Below are 20886 nucleotides of genomic sequence, written 5' to 3'. Positions count from 1 at the left end.
CTTTTATATTTGGTTATGTCTGAAATCCCTCAAAGTTTGATTAGAGTTTTAAAAATTTCTTAACACTGGAGGTAGTTGAAGTAATTTTTGCTGAAATAAAATCTCATTTTTAGATGTAGGGTTAAATATGTGCCAGTAGAATTACAGGTTTTCAAAAATAACCACGTTTCTTCCAGTTGTAAAATGAAGTCCAAATACAAAGTCCAGATACAAAGAGCTATTAAACTGACCCATACAGGCAGATGGGACTGGTTGTTTTTCCTTAAGTAGATATACCTACAATAGATACAAGTGACTTGGGGTAATGCTTTTAATTGTAATTAAAGAGCAGTGGTGTTGCTACTGCTGGTACTTTTCACATAGTTCCTACAGTAATTTTTACTGAAAGTTAGATTCACACTAAAGTTACATAATAGGAATTGTTTTGTGTAATTTTATTTTTTGGTCAAGAACACTTTTTTTTAATTTAAAAGGAAGCCATTTAAACATGTATATTTACATTTTCCCCAAGGTAAAATGCTCTGGATGTGAGAATATCTGATTGACTAAAAATGGAAGCCAGGGTTATTTTCAGACAATGCAAATTTCCTGTATTTCCTCTGGTTTACTTGGAGAGAGGATGTAGGCGCTAAGAGGTCACAACTTAAATTTCACAACGTAAGTTTGCTAAATGTTAAACAGCTAAATGTTAAACTGAGACACTCGGTTTTAGTACTTTTAAAGGGTTATAAGCTAGCTTTATATTAAGTTTCAAATGAATCCCTTAAATGTAAGCTTATTAAAAAAAAACGTGAAATATACTTCCTGTTCGCTCCCAGTTTTTCAGTCCTCTGGGAGTCAGGTGACTTCCAATCGGTTTGCTGTCTTTGAGACTTTAAAATACTTTTGCAAGTTGGAGGCTTTCATTGAAAACTAGCAAATGCAGAGAATACAGTTTTCTTCTTGTAAAGAGTTGTTTGGAATAATACGAATGTATTGGGTACCTCGCCTGCCTTGGTATTTTCAGCCTCAAAAAGTAGCCTTCACAAAAGTTTTAACATTCCCAGTTGAAATGTATATTCTTAATGTCCAAAAACCGAATACTGAATGCACCATAAAACCCTTCCAAAGTTATTATAAAGAAGAGGGAAAGGGAAACTCAAACTATCTAAACGAGATTTTTTTTTTTTTACCATATAAGTAATTCTGTTTTAAATTTAGTGGATAATCCGTCTTAAAAATTTAGATTTCGTAGCAATAATAGTGACCGGTTCTTTGCGTTTAAAACATTAAGGGAAACCTGGTGTAGAAAGGAATTTTTTAAAGCATGCTGTAGGTAGGTATACAACATAAATTTTTCAAACCGAATCGTTGCAATCGTGCACAGCGCCTCGCCCCCGCCGCGCTCCCGCCGCGGTTCCTCACTCCGCCGATCTCGCCCGCGGCCCCTCTGCGCGGCGGGGCGCGCGCGCGGAGTACCGGCCGCCCGAGGGTTCCGCTGTGGCCGCGGAGCGCGCAGGCCGGCCGCTAGTGGGCGCTGTGGGTCCGCGGAAGCGGCGGCGCGGCGCGTCCCGGCGCTCCGGGGGCCCGCGCTCCACAGGGACTCGGAGAAAAGAATGCCCGCCGCCCCTCCATTTCTCTGTCCCCGTCACCCCCGAAATTCGCGGTCACCTTGGGGAGGTGTGAGCGTGTCCCGATCAAGGAGACTGTCCGGCGGCGCGCGCGGGGAGAAGCGCTGCCTTCGTGGGGCCAGGGCCTCGGGGCTCGGCCACCCCGCCGGATCCCCGGCAGACGCGCTCTGCCTCTCCCGGCCCCCGTGCACTGGGATCGGGCGCCTCGGCCAGCGTTTGGCGCAGAAATCAGGTGTGCGAAGCGTCACCGACAAGCCCTGGAGAGGGGATGGCTAGGGGCTGCGCGAGGGGCCGCGAGCCCCTCTACGCAGATATTTGGGGGGAGAGTCCTCTGCCTCTTAAGGAGGAAGACCCTCGGGAAACCCACCGCCTTCCCCTCCGCAGGGAAAAGGGGCGCCCTCGCCGTGGTGTCTCTGCCGAACTTTAGGGTGCTTGCTGGGCCCTGAGATCGCGGCTGCTGGGCGCTGCCGGGCGCTGCCGTGCGCTGCTGGGCGCAGGGACAGGTGGCCCGCGCTGCCCGCGCTCCTGCTCGCCCGCTGGGGCCTAGCGTCTCCACGCCGCCGCTCCGGGGGCGCCAGGGGCTCGCGCGCGGGCCAGTCCCCCTTGGCCCGGGCTCCCCGGCGCTGCTGAGCTCGCACCGCCCGCCCGGGGGCGGGGGCGGGGCTCACCTGTCAGCTGGCACCGCCCACTGTCGGGTGGGGGGCGGGGTGGAGGCTGACGGGCAGGCCGGCCGCCCAACTGGCTGGCGAGAGCCGCGCGGCGGGCCAATGGGCGGCGCGCCACGGGGCGGGGCTCCGCGTTTATAGCGCTCTGACAGCGCGCCGGCCAAGCGGACTCTGCTCGGCGGGGACGGCGGCGCCGGCTGAAGCGAGGAGCCGCGCGCGGACCTGGTCCCGGCGCCCTCCCCGCGCACAAAGGGCCCCCCTCACCCCGCAGCCCCGCCCGCGCGTTTTGGCGCTCGCGGTGAGGACCGAGCCCCCCGCTCCTGCCTGCCCCGCGGGCTGGGATCCGCGAGGACTGTGGAGGCTCCCCGTGCGCCCGGAGGCGCCCCTCGCCGCTCGCGCCCCGCGCGCGCTCCGGGACATGGAACGGCGCCGAAGCGGCGCCCGCGGGCTCGGGCCGCTGCCTGGCCCCCTGGATCTATAGTGCGAGGCGGCCCCGCTCGGGGCGCCGCGCCCGCCGCCGCGTCGTCTCTCCGCCTTTGTGTCCCGGCCGCGCGCCCTCCCCGCTTCCCGGCGCCCGGCACCCTGGAGCCGCACGGGAGCCGGCTGTCCGAGCTGCGTCCGGCGCGGCGCCCCGGAGCCCCGAGCCCGCCGCGCCGCCGCGCCCCGCGCGTGCGCTCCCGCCCTGCGCTCTGAGGGCCCCCGCGGAGAGCGCCCCCGAGCCTCGGCGACCGCTGGAGCTGCTGATCGGCGCGCCCCGGAGCTGCCTGCGGTCTCCCCTGTGTCTGCCCGGAGGATTGGAGTTCCCGGCCCGCACTTCGTTCCTCCGGCGCCAGGAGCGCGCGGAGCTGGGAGCGGCTTGGCCATGGCCGCGAGGAGGAACTCCTTGTGGAAGTACTGCTGGGGAGTTTTGATGGTTTTATGCAGAACTGCGATTTCCAGATCAATAGTTTTAGAACCCATCTATTGGAATTCCTCGAACTCCAAGTAAGTAGCGTCCACGATGCCCCTCGTTCGCCGCCCCGGGGTCCGCCGCTCCGCGCAGCCCCGAAGGGAGGATGGGTCGGGCCGCCGAGCCTCGGAGTCTGTTTCTGGATGCTCGATCCCTCGCGCCCCCTCTTCCCCCACCCCCGCCGCCTTTCGCTTTGTGGTGACTCCGTTCGGCCTTGCAGCCGGAGCGCCGGCCCTGAGGGGCGCCCTCCTCGTCCTCTTCGCCCTGTGAACAGGCTCCCGGGCGCTAAAAAAGCGCCTTGTTGACTTGGGTGTCACGTCCGGAGAGGTGTCCGATGGCGATCCCTGACCCTGACTTCTCCAGGGCGGAGAACGGGGCCACAAACAGGGCCGGCTGGCGCGCCGAGGCTGGTGGGCTCCTGAGACGCGAGGATACCGCGCTCCAGAGGAGCGGCGGGGCGCGGGCCGGGCCGGCTGGGCGGGCGGGGCAAGCAGGCCGGGGGGCAGCGGAGCGCTCCTGGGAGAAGAGAGCCGGGGGTCCCTGGGCCGCCCGGAGCTCGCGCGCCTGGGCGCCGCGCCGCCTGCCCGAGGGTGCGCGGGGAGCTCGCTCGCCCAGGAGAACTCGGGCGGCGAGCCCTTCCCTCCCCGCCCGGGAGACCGGCCTTCGGCTGCTCCCGGGGAACCGTCTGCAGGTCGGCCTGTCCCTTCGTTTCTAAACCCACGGGCCGGACTCTGTGGTCCCGAAAGCTAACTTGATTTTAAGGATGCTTTGCGCAAAAGCTTCATTAAGGCCCTGCCCAGTCGCCACACAGCTCCTGAAGCCTTCGCGCTTGGGGAGCCTGGGCGGGAATGGGAGCCTTGGGTCCGATTTGCTTTATCGAAAGGTGCAGCCCGAAGAAGCCAGGCCTGGCGGAGATTAAGTTTCAGTGTGAGCAGCCCGATTACGTTTAGCATTTAGAAAAGGCGATCCATTTCGAAATATACACATATAATATATATATACGTATATGGCCGTGACTGGTAATTAGTCAGCTGTGCACTCAGTATTGCATTATTACCTCACTCTCGGGAGACGTTTCAAATCCTAGCCAAAATTATTTTACAGAACCATGGGATTTTTTGACCTTGGGAAACTTGGCGGGGAAAGTCTGAAGACACTGGTCGTTCCCGGAGTCAGCATTTGAGATCAGAAGCGAAATCAATGACCTAATACGAAGTTGAGCTGAGTTGGCCGTGGATTTAGGAATAAAGTGATGGGGGTGGGGTGGGGTTGATTGGAAGATCACGTCTCAATCAGAGAATTATATCCACGCTTCTTTTAAAAGTGGTGAATTTCAGATTCACCAACATGCTGACCAAGAATTCCCTGGTAAAGAGCGAAAAAACCTCACGGCTATAAAGCGGATGAAACCGAGATTCTTGCACGAGGCTGGATGGTTTTATCCCAACACTGCTCCCGTGTATAATAAAAGTTACTCAGTGCAGTCTCTTTCCCTGTAGCCTGATCTTTATGGACTTGTGTTTCTGTTTCCTCACCTTGGTGTAAGATACTGTATTTGCTGAGGAAGTGCTGGCAGTGAGAGCTGGCCTCCGCTCCCGCAGCGTGAGGCGCTGGGTGGTGCGGGAGAACACGGGGCTGGGAGCCTGGGCCCGGGCACCCGGGACCCGGGGAGACGGGAGCAGGACCAGGGCAGCGGGCCCCGTGGAGCCGGCCCAGGGCGGCCGGCATCGCTTCCTGCCTACAGGGGTCACTCTTCCCTGCGCTGTCGCCGAGCTGGCCCTCGCCTCCTCCCCGGGCCTGCCTTGCACTTTCACTCACCGACTGGCTTTGGGGGGCTGGTTTTTGGGTTTGGGTTTCCACTCTCCTCCTCCTCCCAATAAGATTTAATTTTTACATCCCTGTCTTTAAAGAAATTCCCATTAACCCCTTCAGGTTCCAGCTCAGTAGAAGTCACCTTTTTGCATTATTAACTACTGGTTTGTGGGATTTGCAAATAGCTACTTGGAAACAATAAAGGTAGTGCAGTAATTATTTCAGCCTACGGTTTCCTCCTGAATATCTTCTTCCTCTAAGATGCTGGGGGAACTGGTGACTGATACTCACTAGCCTGATATGAGGATCAGGCTGCTCTTCTGAGCTGGGCTCGGATTTAGAGCCCTCCTGGAGGCCTGGTTGTGGAGAAGCCTGCCTCCCTGCACCGACAGTGTTGCTGTTGGTGAGCTGTCTCTGGCCCCCAAGAGGAGAATTTCTTCTATAATCTTCACGATAATGGCTGGCCTAGAGGAGAGGATCGTTTGTTCCCTGGCGAAAGTCGACTTAACTCAGTTATGCAGCTGAATGCTAGCTTGAGAGATCAGAAAGATTTCTTCCTGGGGGAATGCTATAAAAGAGCCTTTTCTAAGTTTGAGAATGAATTAAAAAAAAAGGGGGGGGGTGCCAAGGAGTTGCTCTGTTTGTTGGGGGAGGGTGCATATTTATTTCCAGGGGGGGAGTCAGGAAATGTGACGACGTGGCAGGAGAGTAATCAACTGCATTGAAGTCGCCCATCGGTTTGTCCAAGTGTAGAACAATTCACTTGTAATGAAGCGGCCATCAGTAATTAGGTTTGTTTCACTCAGAGGTCAGCTTTTTTAGCAGGTGGTGGACAGAGGGAGCACACAGCAGCTGTTTGGAGACACAGTCCAGAAAATCCTTTGTAAATTCACCGTCTCCATAACTACTTCAATCACACTGTCCGCTTCTCCCCGCCCCCGGCCTCCACCCCTGGAGAGTTTTGAAGAAGTTTTACTGACTGAAAAGTTAGCCCCTGCATCCACAGGTTCATGGAAGAGTTGTGTCAACTGTGGCCATTTCGGTTGTGTAGCTATTTTTTTTTTTTAACTCTGGAGAGAAAAGCAGAGCCTGGCTTTCATTGCTAATTAACGTTTCAGTAGAATAATTTTTTCCAAGCATGATGTTTTTGCCAAAAATAAAAAAGGTTTACTCTATAAAATACACACACGTATATATATTTATTATTAACTTCACTTTAGAGTGAGCAAGTCTGTATTGGTATGGAATTCTGGAATGAATTACACTAGCTTTGTTGAATTTGGAGTGTTCATTTCTTCTGTCTAGGAGTGCTGTTCCCTAGTATATGCCCCATATACTAGTTAACCAAGCGTTTTGCTTTTCTCAGGTCATTTTTCCCTACATAATGGTGAATTCCTGATATTGATTGGCTTGATACAAAAGAATGGCTGGATAATGTCCAGATAACCTATAATACTTAGGCTCCGCCACAGTCAGGCTCTGAATAAATACAGACCTGTCAGAGATTGATAAAATAAACTACAATGGATAGTGCTGTTTAAACAGTCCATTCAATACCATATATAAGCCGGCCGGCCTTCCATTGTGTCTGAAATTCTTATTTTTGTAGGTAAACAAATGCACATTCAGCAAGGATTCAATAGCCCCTTGAACTATGCTCCCCAGTTTGCGTTTGGGTTAATCTTGTCGGTTTTAATATAGAGAGGGGGGAAAAAAAGCACAAAGCACCAGGGGTGGAATTGTTCGTGCTTTCACATCCACAGCCCTCACATTTTGTCAGGATGATAAACTGTAGGTAATGGACTGTCGCTGCTGCACAGGACGACCGAGCCAGGGCAAGCACAAAGCCGGGGAGGCCTCGGGATCTCACTGCAGGCTTGGGAGCCTTCTTTTCAGACCAGGAGAGAATTGATTTGGGAATCGTGTGTCCAGGGACTGCACTTTTTAACCTCAGCAATTACAGCCTCGAGCTTCAGAAATGGGAGCTGGAGGTTAAGATGATTCCTTAAGCACTTCGTTCAAAATCTTTCAAAAAGGGTAGCTCTTGACACTTGTCCTAGGAGGCAAAGACATGCAAATGACTCCCCGCGTCCCGAAACGTGCCGGGCTGAAGCAGGGGGACAGGTAAATGAGCCATCAAGCCCCGTACGGGCTGAGAACCGCTTGCTGATGGGCTTGGTTCCTCCAGACGGAGTCAGCTGAAGAGTCAGCGGTATATTCAGAATCCTTATCGTAAAACCTTTTATCTGGAAATACACCGAGAGGAATCCTCTGGTTGGTGGGTCAGCATGATGATTACCTGCAGAGGGACTTTGCTACCTGGCCCCGCACTGAAATAATTCAGGTAGTACCGGGGGTGGCTGAGAGCGACCCCCCCACCAGCCACCTGCGTCTCCAGCGCGAGCACCTAATGGGAAGCGATTCGAGATGCCAGCATGACTGCAGTAACGCGTCACAGGGATGGGAGCGGCAGGGGAAGGAGATGCAGCCTGGAGGGCCTCATCAGAAGAGAAAGGAAAAAGAACAAGAAGGCTAGTTCTTGAGCATTCCATGAAAACTTTATTCTTGAACTCTCCCGCTGCAAGTAAGACGAAAAGGAGGGCTCTTCTAAGGAAAATAATCATCCAGATGGGACTGGGGGCCGCCTAGCCTCTGGCTGCTGCCATAAAAACCTGTTTTTCAGGTCACTTTTCATATATCTGCATAGACTGACTTAGGCGCTCGCTCTTGGTGCAGTAAAGTAGAGCCTTAAATGGGGAGTGTTCAATTGCTTAAAATATTTTCATTAACATATGCAGACTAGAAGCTGCTAGTCAGGAATTAGATCTTTGGGAAAGAGCTCCCCCCACTCCTTTTTTTTTTTTTTTTTTTTTTTTTAAGGGGAGGAATTAGAATGGGGCTGGGAGAGAGGAGGAGAAGAAAAGGCAAGAGGGAAGGGTAGGGTGGGGAAGGGACAGAGTTCCGAACAGCTTGGAAAAACTCCTGTGGCTTCATTGTCTCTCTAAAGCCAAAGAACACAAAGACATAGGCAATTCAGCCCTTCTCCCATGATGGAAAATGTAGACCGTGGACATGGCTCTCCTGTTTGACTTGTTTAATTCTCATTTTAAATTCAGTACTATACGAGCCGTGTGAACTCTGAAGATTTCTTTAGTAATCCATTTTGTAGTTCCGAATCAAAAACAAAGTGAAAGGGTCTGACACAATTTGCTTTTATTTTTAGGCAAATCAACCCTGGTCATAGTTAATAAGGGGATTACAACCCAGACTGGGTCTTTACAGATGTAATGTAAATCAAGGGCAGAGTAAAAAGACACGGATCCCTTTTGATTGAAGTATGGTAAAAAGGCATAGAGAAGCTAGCAGCGGTAATCTGATTGTATGGCAATAAAACCACCATTTTCTGTCTTTCAGATAAAAATAATGTGGTAAATCCATGCAGTTCATAAGATGTAAAGGCAGATAAAGGGTGAAGCCATGGCAACATATAGATTAGCTGGATGTGGGGAATGACACGTCTCTGAAAAGAGTGTAGAAAGGAAGGCCCTTGCTTCAGGCTGTTGGCTATTATGTGGGAGCCATACAGACTTGGAAACTCGGATTAGAAGGTATGAAAGCCCCCCTTGTGGCCCGGGATGGTTGAAGCCGGGAAGAAAAGATGGCTCAGTTCTTGCTCATTGGTGGCGGATAATATGGCCAAGGTAGGTTCCCATTGACTGCCTTTTCCAGAGGTTGAGGTTGCGGCTGATTAAAACCTCGGCTCACTGCAGTGAGTTCAGGCCTGCAAGCTTTTCCTTTTTAACTCCTGGCCTAACAGGGGCCGCAGTAATGTAGGATTAGCCACCCTTGGCGGTACCTGCCTTCATCTCTTTGGGCTCCAGGCAGGGACCTGCTGGGGATGAACAGAGCCCAGAGGGGCTAGGAAGGGCCACAGGGACCTGAAAAGAAAACACAGACCTTTTGATTTCAGCCATCTTTCAGCCCCAGCCCAGGGAAAAGCTGAGCTAAACATTTATATATCACCTCCCCCCCACCCCAGCCTCCGCCAGGGAGCTCCTCTCTGAGTTTTGTTTCCCACCCCCAGGGGGAAAAAAATGTATAATTAAGCAAAATCACAGGGGGAATTGCGTCTTCACTCGGATAGGTAGTAATCCGATATGCCCCTACCGGTGGAGACTTTCACTCCTAACCGTGAGTTGAGTTGAATGGGACAGGCCCCCGTTGGGGAAACGGTAAGGCTGTAAAAGTGTGATTGCTGCCAGCTTGAAACTTAAAAACAGAAGAGGCTCTTGCTGCCCTGTGCCCTGAACAGCTCTGTCCATAGGCCAGGCTTTTGTCTTGGAGGTGCACACTTTGCATTTTAGTCATTAACCAAAGTCGGCCTTTGAAGCCGTGATTGGGTTCCAGGCAGAGTGGCATCAGCAAGTTAGGTCAGGCCAGAAAGGAGATTTTTGCTTTTTCTGCCTCCTATTTGGCATCTTAGAAAAGTCTCAGCATTTCTTTAGGAAAGTCTGAACTCTTTAAGAGGCTGAGAATACTGAAAGCTACAAACCGCCCAGGGTGATTGACTTGCTGGAGTGGGTGGAGGGCATTTGGTGGCCATCCTCGGAAAAACAGCGTGGTGACTTTCTAGACGAACGCGTCCCGTGTCTGAAGATTCTCACTAAATCGAAATTATTCTGTTTTAGACCCACCTCGTGGATTTTGTTCCTAATTCTCAGAGAGCCAACTGGACGGTGCGGGGCGACGGCTTTCTGACACGTGTTGCCTGTTTCTCTGGTCGCTGCGGGGTAGCTTTCACCATTCCACACATGTGAGAGAGGGCCCAGAGACCTGCCCTCCTCAGGGCCTGCTACTCTACCTTCCTCTCCAGTGCAATTCAGAAATCATGTCAAAAGACCCAGTGCGTTTGGCCAGGTTCATCTAAGAGAAGGGGCACCCCCTCATTTACAAGCTGGTCACATCCCAGCACCTTGCATTCTGTATCTGACAATGAGCCCTAATGGTCCATTCAGCGAAAGTATTTGCTTGTTAGCGGGGAACAGAGCATGATAAATGTCCAGCAAGCTTGCGGCCTCCTTCAGCCTTTCAGTCGCAGGCTGGTGCATATTTATGGCAGGCAAGTGACAAAAGCAGCCGCTGAATTGCCCTGGCCTCCAGCTTTCTATGAGGAGCAGGGTTAAAGTGATTAAAGAAATGATGCAGGCAAGTCCTGCCACTTGTTTACGAACCAGCCTCCAACCCACAGCTTCGCGTCCTACCTTTGAGAACCCCTTGCAGGAGTGTTAGGGATCAGGATGTTTGGATCCGGTGGCCCCGTGGAAAGAGAAGGTGATCCCTTATGAACTGTTCTGCACGCGCGCTGAATACCAGGTGCGCCAATTTCTGTGGCTCCCGTGGAGAAGCGGCAGAGGGTCTTTATTCCCCTTTTCATGTATAAATATCAAATATGTAATTCTAGTCCAGGGCGTTTTGTGGCTGGTGAGTGCAGCGCTGGTTTCAAAGAAAACACCGTAGTAGGAGAAAGCGCCATCAAAGGCAAACAGGTTGTTTCTGCTCTTCGTAATTCCCCCAACAAAATATGAAGACAAAATTGGCAGTAGTGAAGTGTTAATAGTTCGCTCCTTCCATTCTCGAGAGCACGGGTAGGTGAATGTTCTAACTGCTTGGTACTGGGCAGGCATTCAGAAGATTGTGAATGAAACATGCTCCGAAAACTTCATCTTCTTGGTGTTTTCTGTATGAAACTCGAAAACCACCCAGATTTTTCCTCTCAGTTTACGTTTGGTGGCACCCAGTTTTAATTACAGTCCTTGGGTCCTTCTACAAGTATTAATGTGCATGCGTGCTAAATCGCTTCAGTCGTGTCTGACTCTTTGCAACCCCCTGGACTGTAGCCCGTCAGGTTCCTCTGTCCATGGGATGCTCCAGGCAGGAATCCTGGAGTGGGTTGCCATGGCCTCCTCTGGGAGATCTTCCTGACCCAGGAATCGAACCCGTGTCTCCTGCATTGGTAGGTAGGTTCCTTACTATGGGCACCACCTGGGGAGCCCACAGGTATTCACGGGTGCTAGTTAAGTCTCTCTTGCTTCTGAGACAGAACTCTTTGCTCTTCACGTACTAAGTACTCCTGCATTCCACCAGAGTGGTGATGGGTGCTACCCACCCAACCCTGTGCACCTCAGTAGCTCTGAGCTGCAGAGCTAATGTCTGAAATGGCCCTTCTAGCATCTCTGCAGCATCTCCTGTACCAGCTGATGAACCTGAGGGCCAGCGTGGTGCTCTCACCTGAGGAAGCACTTCTGGATCTCAATCCTTGCTTTTTCTACCTGTAAAACTGGCTCAGTGTGGCCCGAAACTTTTGTCCCAAATAGGAACTGTCTGATGAGTGAGTGGGGCCAGGCTGCTTCTATTCAAGGCCAGCTCAGAGTGCCTCTAGAAGAGGCCTCAGAAGTGCCTTAGAAGAGGTCAGTTTTCACTTAGATCGGTTGCTGTTGTTTCGTCACTCAGTCGTGACCAGCTCTTTTTTGACCCCATGAACTGAAGCCCACCAAGGCTCCTCTGTCCATGGGATTTCCCAGGCAAGAACACTGGAGTGGGTTGCCATTATCTTGCTCCACGGGATCTTCCCAACCCAGGGATTGAACCCGTGTCTCCTGCATTGGCAGGCGAATTCTTTACCGATGAGCCACTATTAGCTTACCAGAACTATATTTGGGGTACATTTTTTTTTTGCAATAAACAGTGTATTTTCATCTCTATTCTTTTATATTCAGTACAAATATATGCATAGTCAGTGTTAGGAATATCATCTAATGTGTAGTGCCCTTCTTTTATGTTAAATACATGACCTTTAAACAATAAGTATTTTAATCTTGCAAACTCCAATCAGCAGAAAATAAATGTCTAATCGTATGAGGGAAATAATTAAAAATAAGATTGACCTTCTCTATGATTGCATATTGTGTTGTTTTTTTTTAATTAATTTTTATTGGAGTATTGTTCCCTGGGTTGGGAAGATCCCCTGGAGAAAGAAATGGCAATCCACTCCAGTATTCTTGCCTGGAGAATCCCATGGACAGGGGAGCCTGGTGTGCTACAGTCCATGGGGTCACAAAGGGTCGGACACGACTAACTGACACTTTCACTCCACCTTCATAATTGGCTTTACAATGTTGGGTACAGCAAAGTGAATCAACTGTATGTATACATATAAGCCCTCTTTTTTGGATTTCCTTTCCATTTAGGTCACCACAGAGCATCAAGTAGAATTTCCTGTGCTGCATAGTAGGTTCTTGGGGTACGTTTTTGATAAAAACAGGCTCTCCTAAGCCCTGCACCCCACTTTGTCTATGGGAAAATGGATCTTCATGAGAAATGGACTGTCCTTAAAGGTCACCGTTTCCCCTGAAATGACTGCTCTCTCTTGATGGCGTAGATCAAACACAGTTTCTTTAAATCTTGGCCCTATAATCCCACAGCACTTTAGTTAAATACCCAGGGCATAGAAAGAACATGATACATGGCACTGTCATGATTCATATGCAAGTCTTAATCCCCCACCACCCAGCCTATCCCTAAAAGGCAGGGAGCAGAATTCTTTCATGTCATCAATCTCTACCAGCGAGCATTGACATCCAATAAGTATTAGTTGAAAGAGCAGTCACAACCCAGAGGTCTGTTTCTGGCTTCCCCTGTTAACAAATCACCTGATCCTGGGGTGCTCCCTCCAGCCCAGTGGCTCTAGAACCATCAGAATCACCTGGAGAACTTGTTAAAACAGGCTGGCCGCCCTCCCCGAGAGTTCCGGATTCCTGAGGGCTGCATGGGACTTGAAATTCACATTTCTAACAAGCTGTCAGCTGATGCCACACCTTAGGAACGGCTGCCCTCTTTCCAACTTTTTTTTGGAAAATGGCTCAAGATTAGATCACCATCCTCTGAAAGGCTGATAAGGATCACTGAAGAAAGCCCTGGATCGCTGAAGAAATCAGAGGCCCTTGTCTCCCAGCTCTTGGCCTCTGTTTTTGCCTGGTTGATCACTGATGGTAGATAATTCATCGATTTGTTGGATGAGCATTTGTGAACAGTGAGGTCTGTTAACACTGGGCTCTGAGAATACAGAAAAGAGAAGTCTCTACCCTCAAGAGACTTAAACCCTAAGGGAGTAAGGGTATCCCATGGGGAAGGCAAATAAGGTCTATGCAGTGCTGCGTGGCCGGGGTGGCCATGGGCGCAGAGGAAGAAAGGGATCGGCGTTCCTCCCACGGGAGGGGAAACTGAGTCAGGAGAGACAACAGTATCACTAAGCAAAACCCCTGGAGATCTCCGAAACAGAACCACAGTTAGCAAAGCAAAGAAACACGTTTCAGCTAAGGGTGGCCACTGTCTACACCGTATGTCTTTAATAATCTGCCTCATTTCCTATGTCTCAGTGGAGCTTGAAGACAGATGCCCACAAGTGAACAAACAGACCCTGTGGGACAGCTAACCCAGCGATTCTAGCCCCCTTATTCTCAGGAGAACTAGCAGAAGCTATTGGTTTTCAGAAGGTCTGTGCTGATAATAGAAAGGTCAGGTGATTCAATTTAGCAAAGTGAGCCAGGCCAGGGCTATTTTAGTTTGCTTAAGAGGACGGGCCTTGGAATCTGGCTGTAGGAGCCCACTCCCAGGTTAGTCATTTTTTCGCTGTGTAGCTTTGGGAGCAAAACCCCCTGTGTTTCTCACTTGTCCCATTTCTAAAGTGGGGGACAATGATCTAACAGGACTGAAGAAGAAGCCTGCTAGAACTGTGCTCAGGATTAAGATTCTAGCTCCGGACTTGGCACGACGAACCGATACATGTCAGCTCCTCCTGTTGAAAGTTAACTGAGCATCTACTGTACGCCTGGCTGTCTGGTTCAGTTTGCCTTCTACATACAGATGCCAAGTAAATAAAATGTTAGTAAGGATTAGGATGTGGTGCCTGCACCTTTTAAAGTCCCTGTTTAGCCGCCTGTGTTCCACTCATCTTGCATACTTTGCTGCTACATGAAGCACCTTTTTAGTTCCCTTCTGCTACCAAATTGGATGCTCTCTCCTCTGCTTCCTGCCCTGGTGCTGTGTTGTAATATTTATAACCCTGAATTCACTCAGCTTCTCCACCAGGGCTGGGGAAAGGCTGGATCCTGGGCGAGCCCCCTTTATGGGCAGGGCACGGGAAGCCATTGGGTTGTTGAATGAATACTCAAAGACAGCTGGGTGGCCTTTCGGCATTCATGTGCCATGCTGTTGCTTATTTAGCAGCCTCCTCACCTGGTGGGCACAGTCTGTTTCATTGAACGACAGTTGCCTGCTGCACACGCTGGGGGCTGTGACTGTTCTAACTGCCCGCAAATACTGACTCATTCAGACTTCATAATGACCACGCGAGGGAGGAACTGTCATGACCCCCGTGACAGCGATGGGGAAACCAAGGTGGAGACTAGCTCCTCATCTTGCCTCAACTCATGCAGCTCATAGGTGCTACAGTCTGTATTTGAACCTGAGTGTTCTGACTCCAGGATCCTTCCTCTAAATTCTCCAGCTCTCTTTCTCAGGCTGTTGCATGGAGTGGTTAGAAATCACATAACCCAATGAAGCCTACGTGTGCTCAAAGCAGTACCCACAAGGTGGGTTGAAAGGAGGTTTGGGGTATCACTCTTCGCCTGTCCATCTTGATTTATAGTCTTTCCTGTGATGGACATGTGATTCTAAATGGATCCTTTAAATCTTTGATAACAAGGTTTTACCCAATGGAAGCTAGACAGTTACAAAAGTCCATCATATTAATAATGCATTTATTGAATATTACTCCTCTGACTATTAACATTTTCCTTTTAAAAATGGGAGCATTTGATCGTCTCTTTGCTGGGAGAAGACAAGGTCAGGTTTTCGTGGAGAGTTCCGTGGGGTTCGATGCTGTACACGTGTCAAGCTAAGGAGATAGGATGACATCTTTTTTAGAGTCTAGTCACAATTAAATGCCATTTTATTTTGGATTTTGGGATCTGAGCCAGCTTCCATCTTGTCAGAGCTGAGAAGACTCAAATCAAGTCCAGGCCTATTTCTACAGCAAACTGGGCTTCTGGCTTCCTGCCTGTGGATTCATTCAGTGTAGCCCATCTGGCTTTTGATGTTCGGCGAGTTTGGAGCAGTTTGTTTCAGGAAGCGAGGCGGGGAGGATCAGTGGGCCTGGGATGCTCTTGACTCCCAAGCAGATCCTCCCCAACCCCGTTGCATCCCCTCAGGGCTCAGGGTCTGCTCACCTGCAGCCCTGGCATGGGTTGGGGGGCTTGATAAGGGACTCTCACACCTCCAGCCCTCATTCCTGCCCAAGTCAGGGCCTCCTCTTATCTCATCATGGTCCAGTTCCCCTCCTGGAGTTCAGTAGCAGCCTGGGTGACTCAGGGTGGTGAACTCCCATAGTGTTTGTTTTTCGGTCCAGCTCATTCCAGGCTGCTGGTGGCGACCGAGCAGGAAATATGTGGTCCACAAAGTTACGGCGGCATGCCATCCACATTTTTCTCCCTAGTGTACACACCTTGGGGGTGATCTGCAAGGGAATCCGTCACCCAGTCTGGTTTTCCTCCTTTCTGATGATCATGGCGCAGACCTGACTTCAGGAACTGCTTGCTTTCTCTTCCTGTCTTCTGCCCCTGCTCCCTGGGTTGTGGCCCAGCCCGGGGAGGTGCAGGCGAATGGTCAGCATCACCCGCCCACAGCAGACCTGTCCCTGACCCTCTCTGGAGTGAGGAAGGAGGAAGCCTCCAGAAGGCAACTGCGTAGGTGGCTGTGAAGGGCTGGCGGGCAGCCTTCTAAATTGTGTTGGTAGCTGATGCTTGCCTGGCAAGGGGATTCTCTGCTTATGGCAAGAGAGACCGGGAATCTTGCCTCTTTCTTAAACCTTACTTCTGAAAATGCTCTTTCTACTATTAGACAGACACTCACTGAGCCCTCACTTGACAGGGGGGCAAACTGGGCTGGGGGCCCTGGGGTCCAGTGGTGAATAGTCCTGGGGTCACACTCCAGCCTGGAGAGTGGGCGTCCCACCCCCATGGTGTGTCCTTTCTTTCAAGGCTGTTTTCCCCACCAAAGGGGAGAGGTTTCGTTCACCCATAAAACGTGGCTGGATGGTCTCTCTCAATGGGCACAATTGTTAGAAGTTAAAAGATGTGTTGATGGAAATGAAAGGGATGCTCAAAGGCCCTCGATGGTGGTGCTGCGCGGAGATCCCAGGTCCATCTCCTTAAGATGCCAGCCTGTTTCTGGACAGTGTCCTGCTTTTCTTCCCTGTGGTGTTCCCACTCAGGTAGCTGAGCACAGGGGGTCCGTACTTCGATCTGAAACAGCAGAGACCTGGCTGGAAATGCCCTTCGAATGGCTTTCTGCAGGAAAGCTGGTTTTCTGGGTTTTCTTTCTGGGCCCTCAGCTGTGAATAGAGAGAGTCCCACCTTCCTTTATAGACTCTTGCTAAGAGCATACTTTGGAGCAAGACCGTACAGGCGCAAATTACACTTGGGAAGAAGCCCGCTTGCACCGGCTCCCGCCTGCGAGGGTTACGCAATTCCTGTTTCGATAATGGGGCCGAGTGGTCGGGCCAGCCTGACAGAGGTTGGCCTGGGTGATTCACCCTCCCCCCACCAGCCGCTTTCCCAGGCACATCCCAGCATTTCCAGCCCTCCCTGTCTCACCCCCCAACCCCCAACCCTTTAGCTACAAAATTCATGGCATGATTTTTTTTTTTTTTGGAAAGTTTTGAAGGAGATGTTTGGGTCACTTCCATAAAGACAGACCTTGAATTTTTTGTCTGTGTTTTGAGCCCAGTGGTTGATTTTTGTTTTTAATTCCATGCTGGAGATTAACTAGCCTCTGTGAACCTGAGAAAAGGAACCCATGACCTCTACCCTTCCCACTCTTAAATTCTAACTTAACCAATAAAGATGTATCTAGTCCAACCTCGACTCGTTAAAGGTGAGCCTTCTGTGAATTGGAGGGTTTTGTTATGGAGAAAATTGTGGTAGGGATCAAAAAATTAAATACCTACTTGTGTTATTTTCCGAAAAGAAAATTTAAAGCTTGAGCATCATGTCTTTGAGCACTGGAGACTGAAATTCACTTTAAGCCACCAGTGTTCTGAGCCTTATATCACAGATAACAAACAAGAGTAACATCAAAGGGAGTCAGTTTTCGCCCCATTGTGCAGCCTTGGAGGCTGTGAAATTTGATATTATTTTGACTTGTACGGTAATTGTAGAATGACAGAGGGAAATGGATTAAGTTGAAATGAAAGGATACACCGCCCTGCACACACATACTGCCAAATGCAGGTTGAGGTCGTTGGGCCAAGAATGGGGGCCCGGAGTTGCGTCCTTGCAGATCAGGACTTAAATAAAACTTTGCTTCAGTCACCGCAGTCTACAGTTCTTTCAAGTGCCTGCGAAGATGAGGAGTCCGCCTCCCCTTGGAGAGTTGCAGAACTGGATCGGGCACCTGCGATCACCGCCCGTGTGAATTTCAGTGCTTCTCATCTTTCCTTTCCTTGAAAAGATGCTGCCTGTCCTCAGTGTGAAGTTTGAGATGTACTCTCCACCCCCACCCCCTCCCCACCCCCCACCAGCTTTTGGATTAAGACCGCTGTAATGGTCCAAATTGTAGAGCCAGCTTTTATATACCTTTTCTTTTCCTTGAATAAATCAGTTTCATGTTGCAGATGATATTTGTTTCTAGAAAAATGTGAAAGAAGGGACACCTGTGAAAACAGACAATTGTCCCAGCACCCATACACATTGGAATCAAAAGCTGCAAATGCCAATTAAAGCCTCCAGTGACTACCTTATTTCTTAGAGCTTTCAAGCCACTGAGAAGACAGTGAGTGGTGTGTTTACTTGAAGTTTTAAGGTAATTACTTGTTCCTCCGAGGTGGGGTCTGGTAACCTAATTCTGTATCAGCCTGACACCCTATAGAGACACCCCACTATCTCTCTGGTTTCAGAGTAAGTGTGCAGACACTTGTTCTGATATTAGAGTGCAAAAGGGGGCAGTAAAGGGCTGTCCACAAAAACAGCACAATGGTTTCCCCGAGTATTTCTTATGGTCGATATTGCCTAAGCCTTTCTTGGGCCCTGCTTTTATTCATTTAAGACAAGCTCTTCTGTTTGGGGCATTTGGAGTTGATTGTATTAAGCCATAGCAGCAATCTAGCATTAAACAGAAGTAAGGCAAGCCCGAAAATCCTGCCTGTTTATGAAATGTGCCATCAAATTCATAAACTCATGAGTTTGAGTCATTTTGGGGGGAGGGGGTTTTTTGTTCCCAAGTGCACTGAGCATCTCTGGAAGGAATCTCGGGGTGCTGTGTTAATGCTGTTTTAGCTCCACCTCTGCAAAGCCCCAAATGTGTGGGGAGGTCACAGGGTTAAGGGTTTGGGCTCATCTCTAGCACCGAGTCCGTTGTTTTCAGGAGGGAGGTAGGAAGGTGTGCCGTGGCGAGCAAAGCAGTAGCGGGCTTGTCCTCATTCAGAATTTCAGAGACAGCGATTTACACACCAACTGCTCTTCTCCCTGCAGCCTCTGACATTTAATTAAAAATAAAAGCATTTTCTGGGAAAAATGCATGTTTTCCAAAACATGGTAAACTCAGAGTGTACTTAAGTGTACTCTGGCTTGTGAATGAGCCTATTCTGTGGTATGATTTGGGGTGTGCCAACTGTTAGGGTAATAAAAACTTGTTCCTAAAGCTGGGACTCAAGCGTGCCTGAAATGTTAGCCAACTCCCAGATCTGTGCAGTTGAATGATTAAGCAGAAACTGTATCCCATAGTTTTCATCTTTTTGAATAAACTACTTGTATGTGACCACATACAGCTTTTGTAGATTCAAGAACTGCTTTGTTAAATAGACTGCAGTTCAGAGAACGATAATTTTATTTAGTTGCATTCTCAGGAAATGCATCCCCCAAAAGTGTAAAAGTCTACAGGCCTTGAAAAATCTTATTTTAGACTGGAGTCATGAAAGACTGCTCCAGAATGTAGTAGTTTGTTCTTCAAACTGGGCCTTGACGCAGAATGTTCTAATCAGATTACAAAAGCATTTGATGTTTATCGCACAGAATTCTGAAAAAACGCAGAAAGCTGACAGTCATCCCAAGTCCACCATCCAGTAGCTCAAAGCAGCCTCAGATAAAGGCCCTGCGTTTGACCATCGGCGTCTGTGTTTTCTGTCTGGTCAGTGAAATGAGCAGAGCAACACGCTCTGTTTATGCATATGTGTGTGTATTTTCAACTGAACTTAGCCATTTACTTGAATAATCATAAACTCTAATGATGTAATGTTTTTCGAATCTTTTTATTTTGTGTTGGGGTATACCCCAATTAACAACACCGTTGTGATGGTGTTAGGTGAACAGTGAAGGGACTGAGCCATACGTATATTAAATACATGTATCCATTCTCCCCCAGACTGCCCTCCCACCCAGGCTGCCCCATGACATTGAGCAGAGTTCCCTGTGCTCTACAGTAGGTCCTTGTTGGCTCTCCGTTTGGAATATGGCAGTGTGCACATGGGCGTCTAATGATGTAATTCTGAAACGAAAGGAAAAATAAAATCAGCCATACACATGGGCTTCCAGGTGGCTCAGACGGTGAAGAATCTACCCGCACTGCAAGAGACCTGGGTTGGATCCCTGCAGTCTCCTGGAAAGTCCCCTGGAGGAGAGCATGGCAACCTACTCCGGTATTCTTGGCCTGGAGAATCCCATGCACAGAGGAGCCTGGTGGGCTACAGTCCACGGGGTCGTGAAGAGTCAGACATGACCGAGTGACTGACAGACACGCATGCCAAAGTCAGGTCTATTCACTCAGACGCGGAAACTGCATTTGCTCGGCATTTTGTTCCAGAGGTAGAAGAGTGTCACCTGTTGGTCCCTTCCCCCAGTTTGCACATTGGCAGGGTTTGCATGGGTCCTGTTATATGAGTGACGTGCTCCTGTTCTCAGCCGGACGATACCTGCCACAAGTATATGGAAATATTAGATCCTCAGAGAGATGCTGAAATTGTGTGTGTACCACAGTACCCAGAGAGGACTCCAAGTCGGAGCTGACACACTTTAAAACAAGAAGCTCGGTGGTCATGCCTGTCTGGAGGGCGCTTGCCTGGCCCGGTTATTTGTTTGGACGCAGAAGCTGGTCGTCCTTGTCTGCGTCCTTTCATTCCTGTCCCTCCTGCTCTGGGTCAGCGGGACGTTTTGCGTTTGGCAGCAGTGTGTCCATTTGCCCTTGTTCCTATGGCAGTTCCCTGTGTTCCCCAGTCGTCTACCTAGACGTGCTGTTGCCTTCAGGAGAGCAAGGGCTCCTTATTTCAAGTATTTTCAGACTCTTTGAGCATCAAGGGGGCCACAGTGATTTGGCTGTCCTTCTAGGTTCAACCTACATATTTTTTGCAACCTCAAAGAAAGGTGTGAGAAGTCCTTGCACGTTTGTCCTGAGGGGCGTATGTTATGATGGGGGCATGAATGGAGGAGCGGGAAAGGGAGAAAAGAGAAGCAAGGAAAACGGGGTGTCCGTGAGGGGCTGGAGAGAATAACTGTGGGCCCGTGAGCAGCCAGCCCCGGGCAGCTCAGCTCCCGGCTCCTGTGGACCTCGCTGTTCTGTCGGGCCTGGTTCGGAAGGCAGGCAGGCAACCATTGCCCCATCTGATGTACCTGTGAAACCTGGGCGTGCGATGCTAGTCGACAGAAGGGTCCAGACTGGAGAAGGTAACGTGTGATACTCTGATCTGTCGTGACCCCTAAACTCCTCTAAGTGGAAAGTTTCGGCTTTAACTGCATTATGCCAG

General features: G+C 50.0%; 1 protein-coding gene across 1 annotated transcript in view; it reads left to right on the top strand.

Moving 5' to 3' along the window:
- The first annotated feature begins 2760 nt into the window (after positions 1-2760).
- The window catches only part of EFNB2 (ephrin B2), a 49708-nt gene continuing 31582 nt past the window's right edge, over positions 2761-20886 (top strand). The window contains exon 1 of the mRNA XM_055542990.1: positions 2761-3259. Coding sequence (XP_055398965.1) covers positions 3138-3259 — 122 coding nt within the window. The 5' untranslated portion in view covers positions 2761-3137. The remainder of the gene's footprint in view (positions 3260-20886) is intronic.

This window comes from Bubalus kerabau, chromosome 12 (genome assembly GCF_029407905.1).
Source record: "Bubalus kerabau isolate K-KA32 ecotype Philippines breed swamp buffalo chromosome 12, PCC_UOA_SB_1v2, whole genome shotgun sequence".
Taxonomy (NCBI): Eukaryota; Metazoa; Chordata; class Mammalia; order Artiodactyla; family Bovidae; genus Bubalus; species Bubalus kerabau.
The sequence above is the reverse complement of the archived record's forward strand: the minus strand, read 5'-3'. Positions and strand labels throughout refer to the sequence as shown.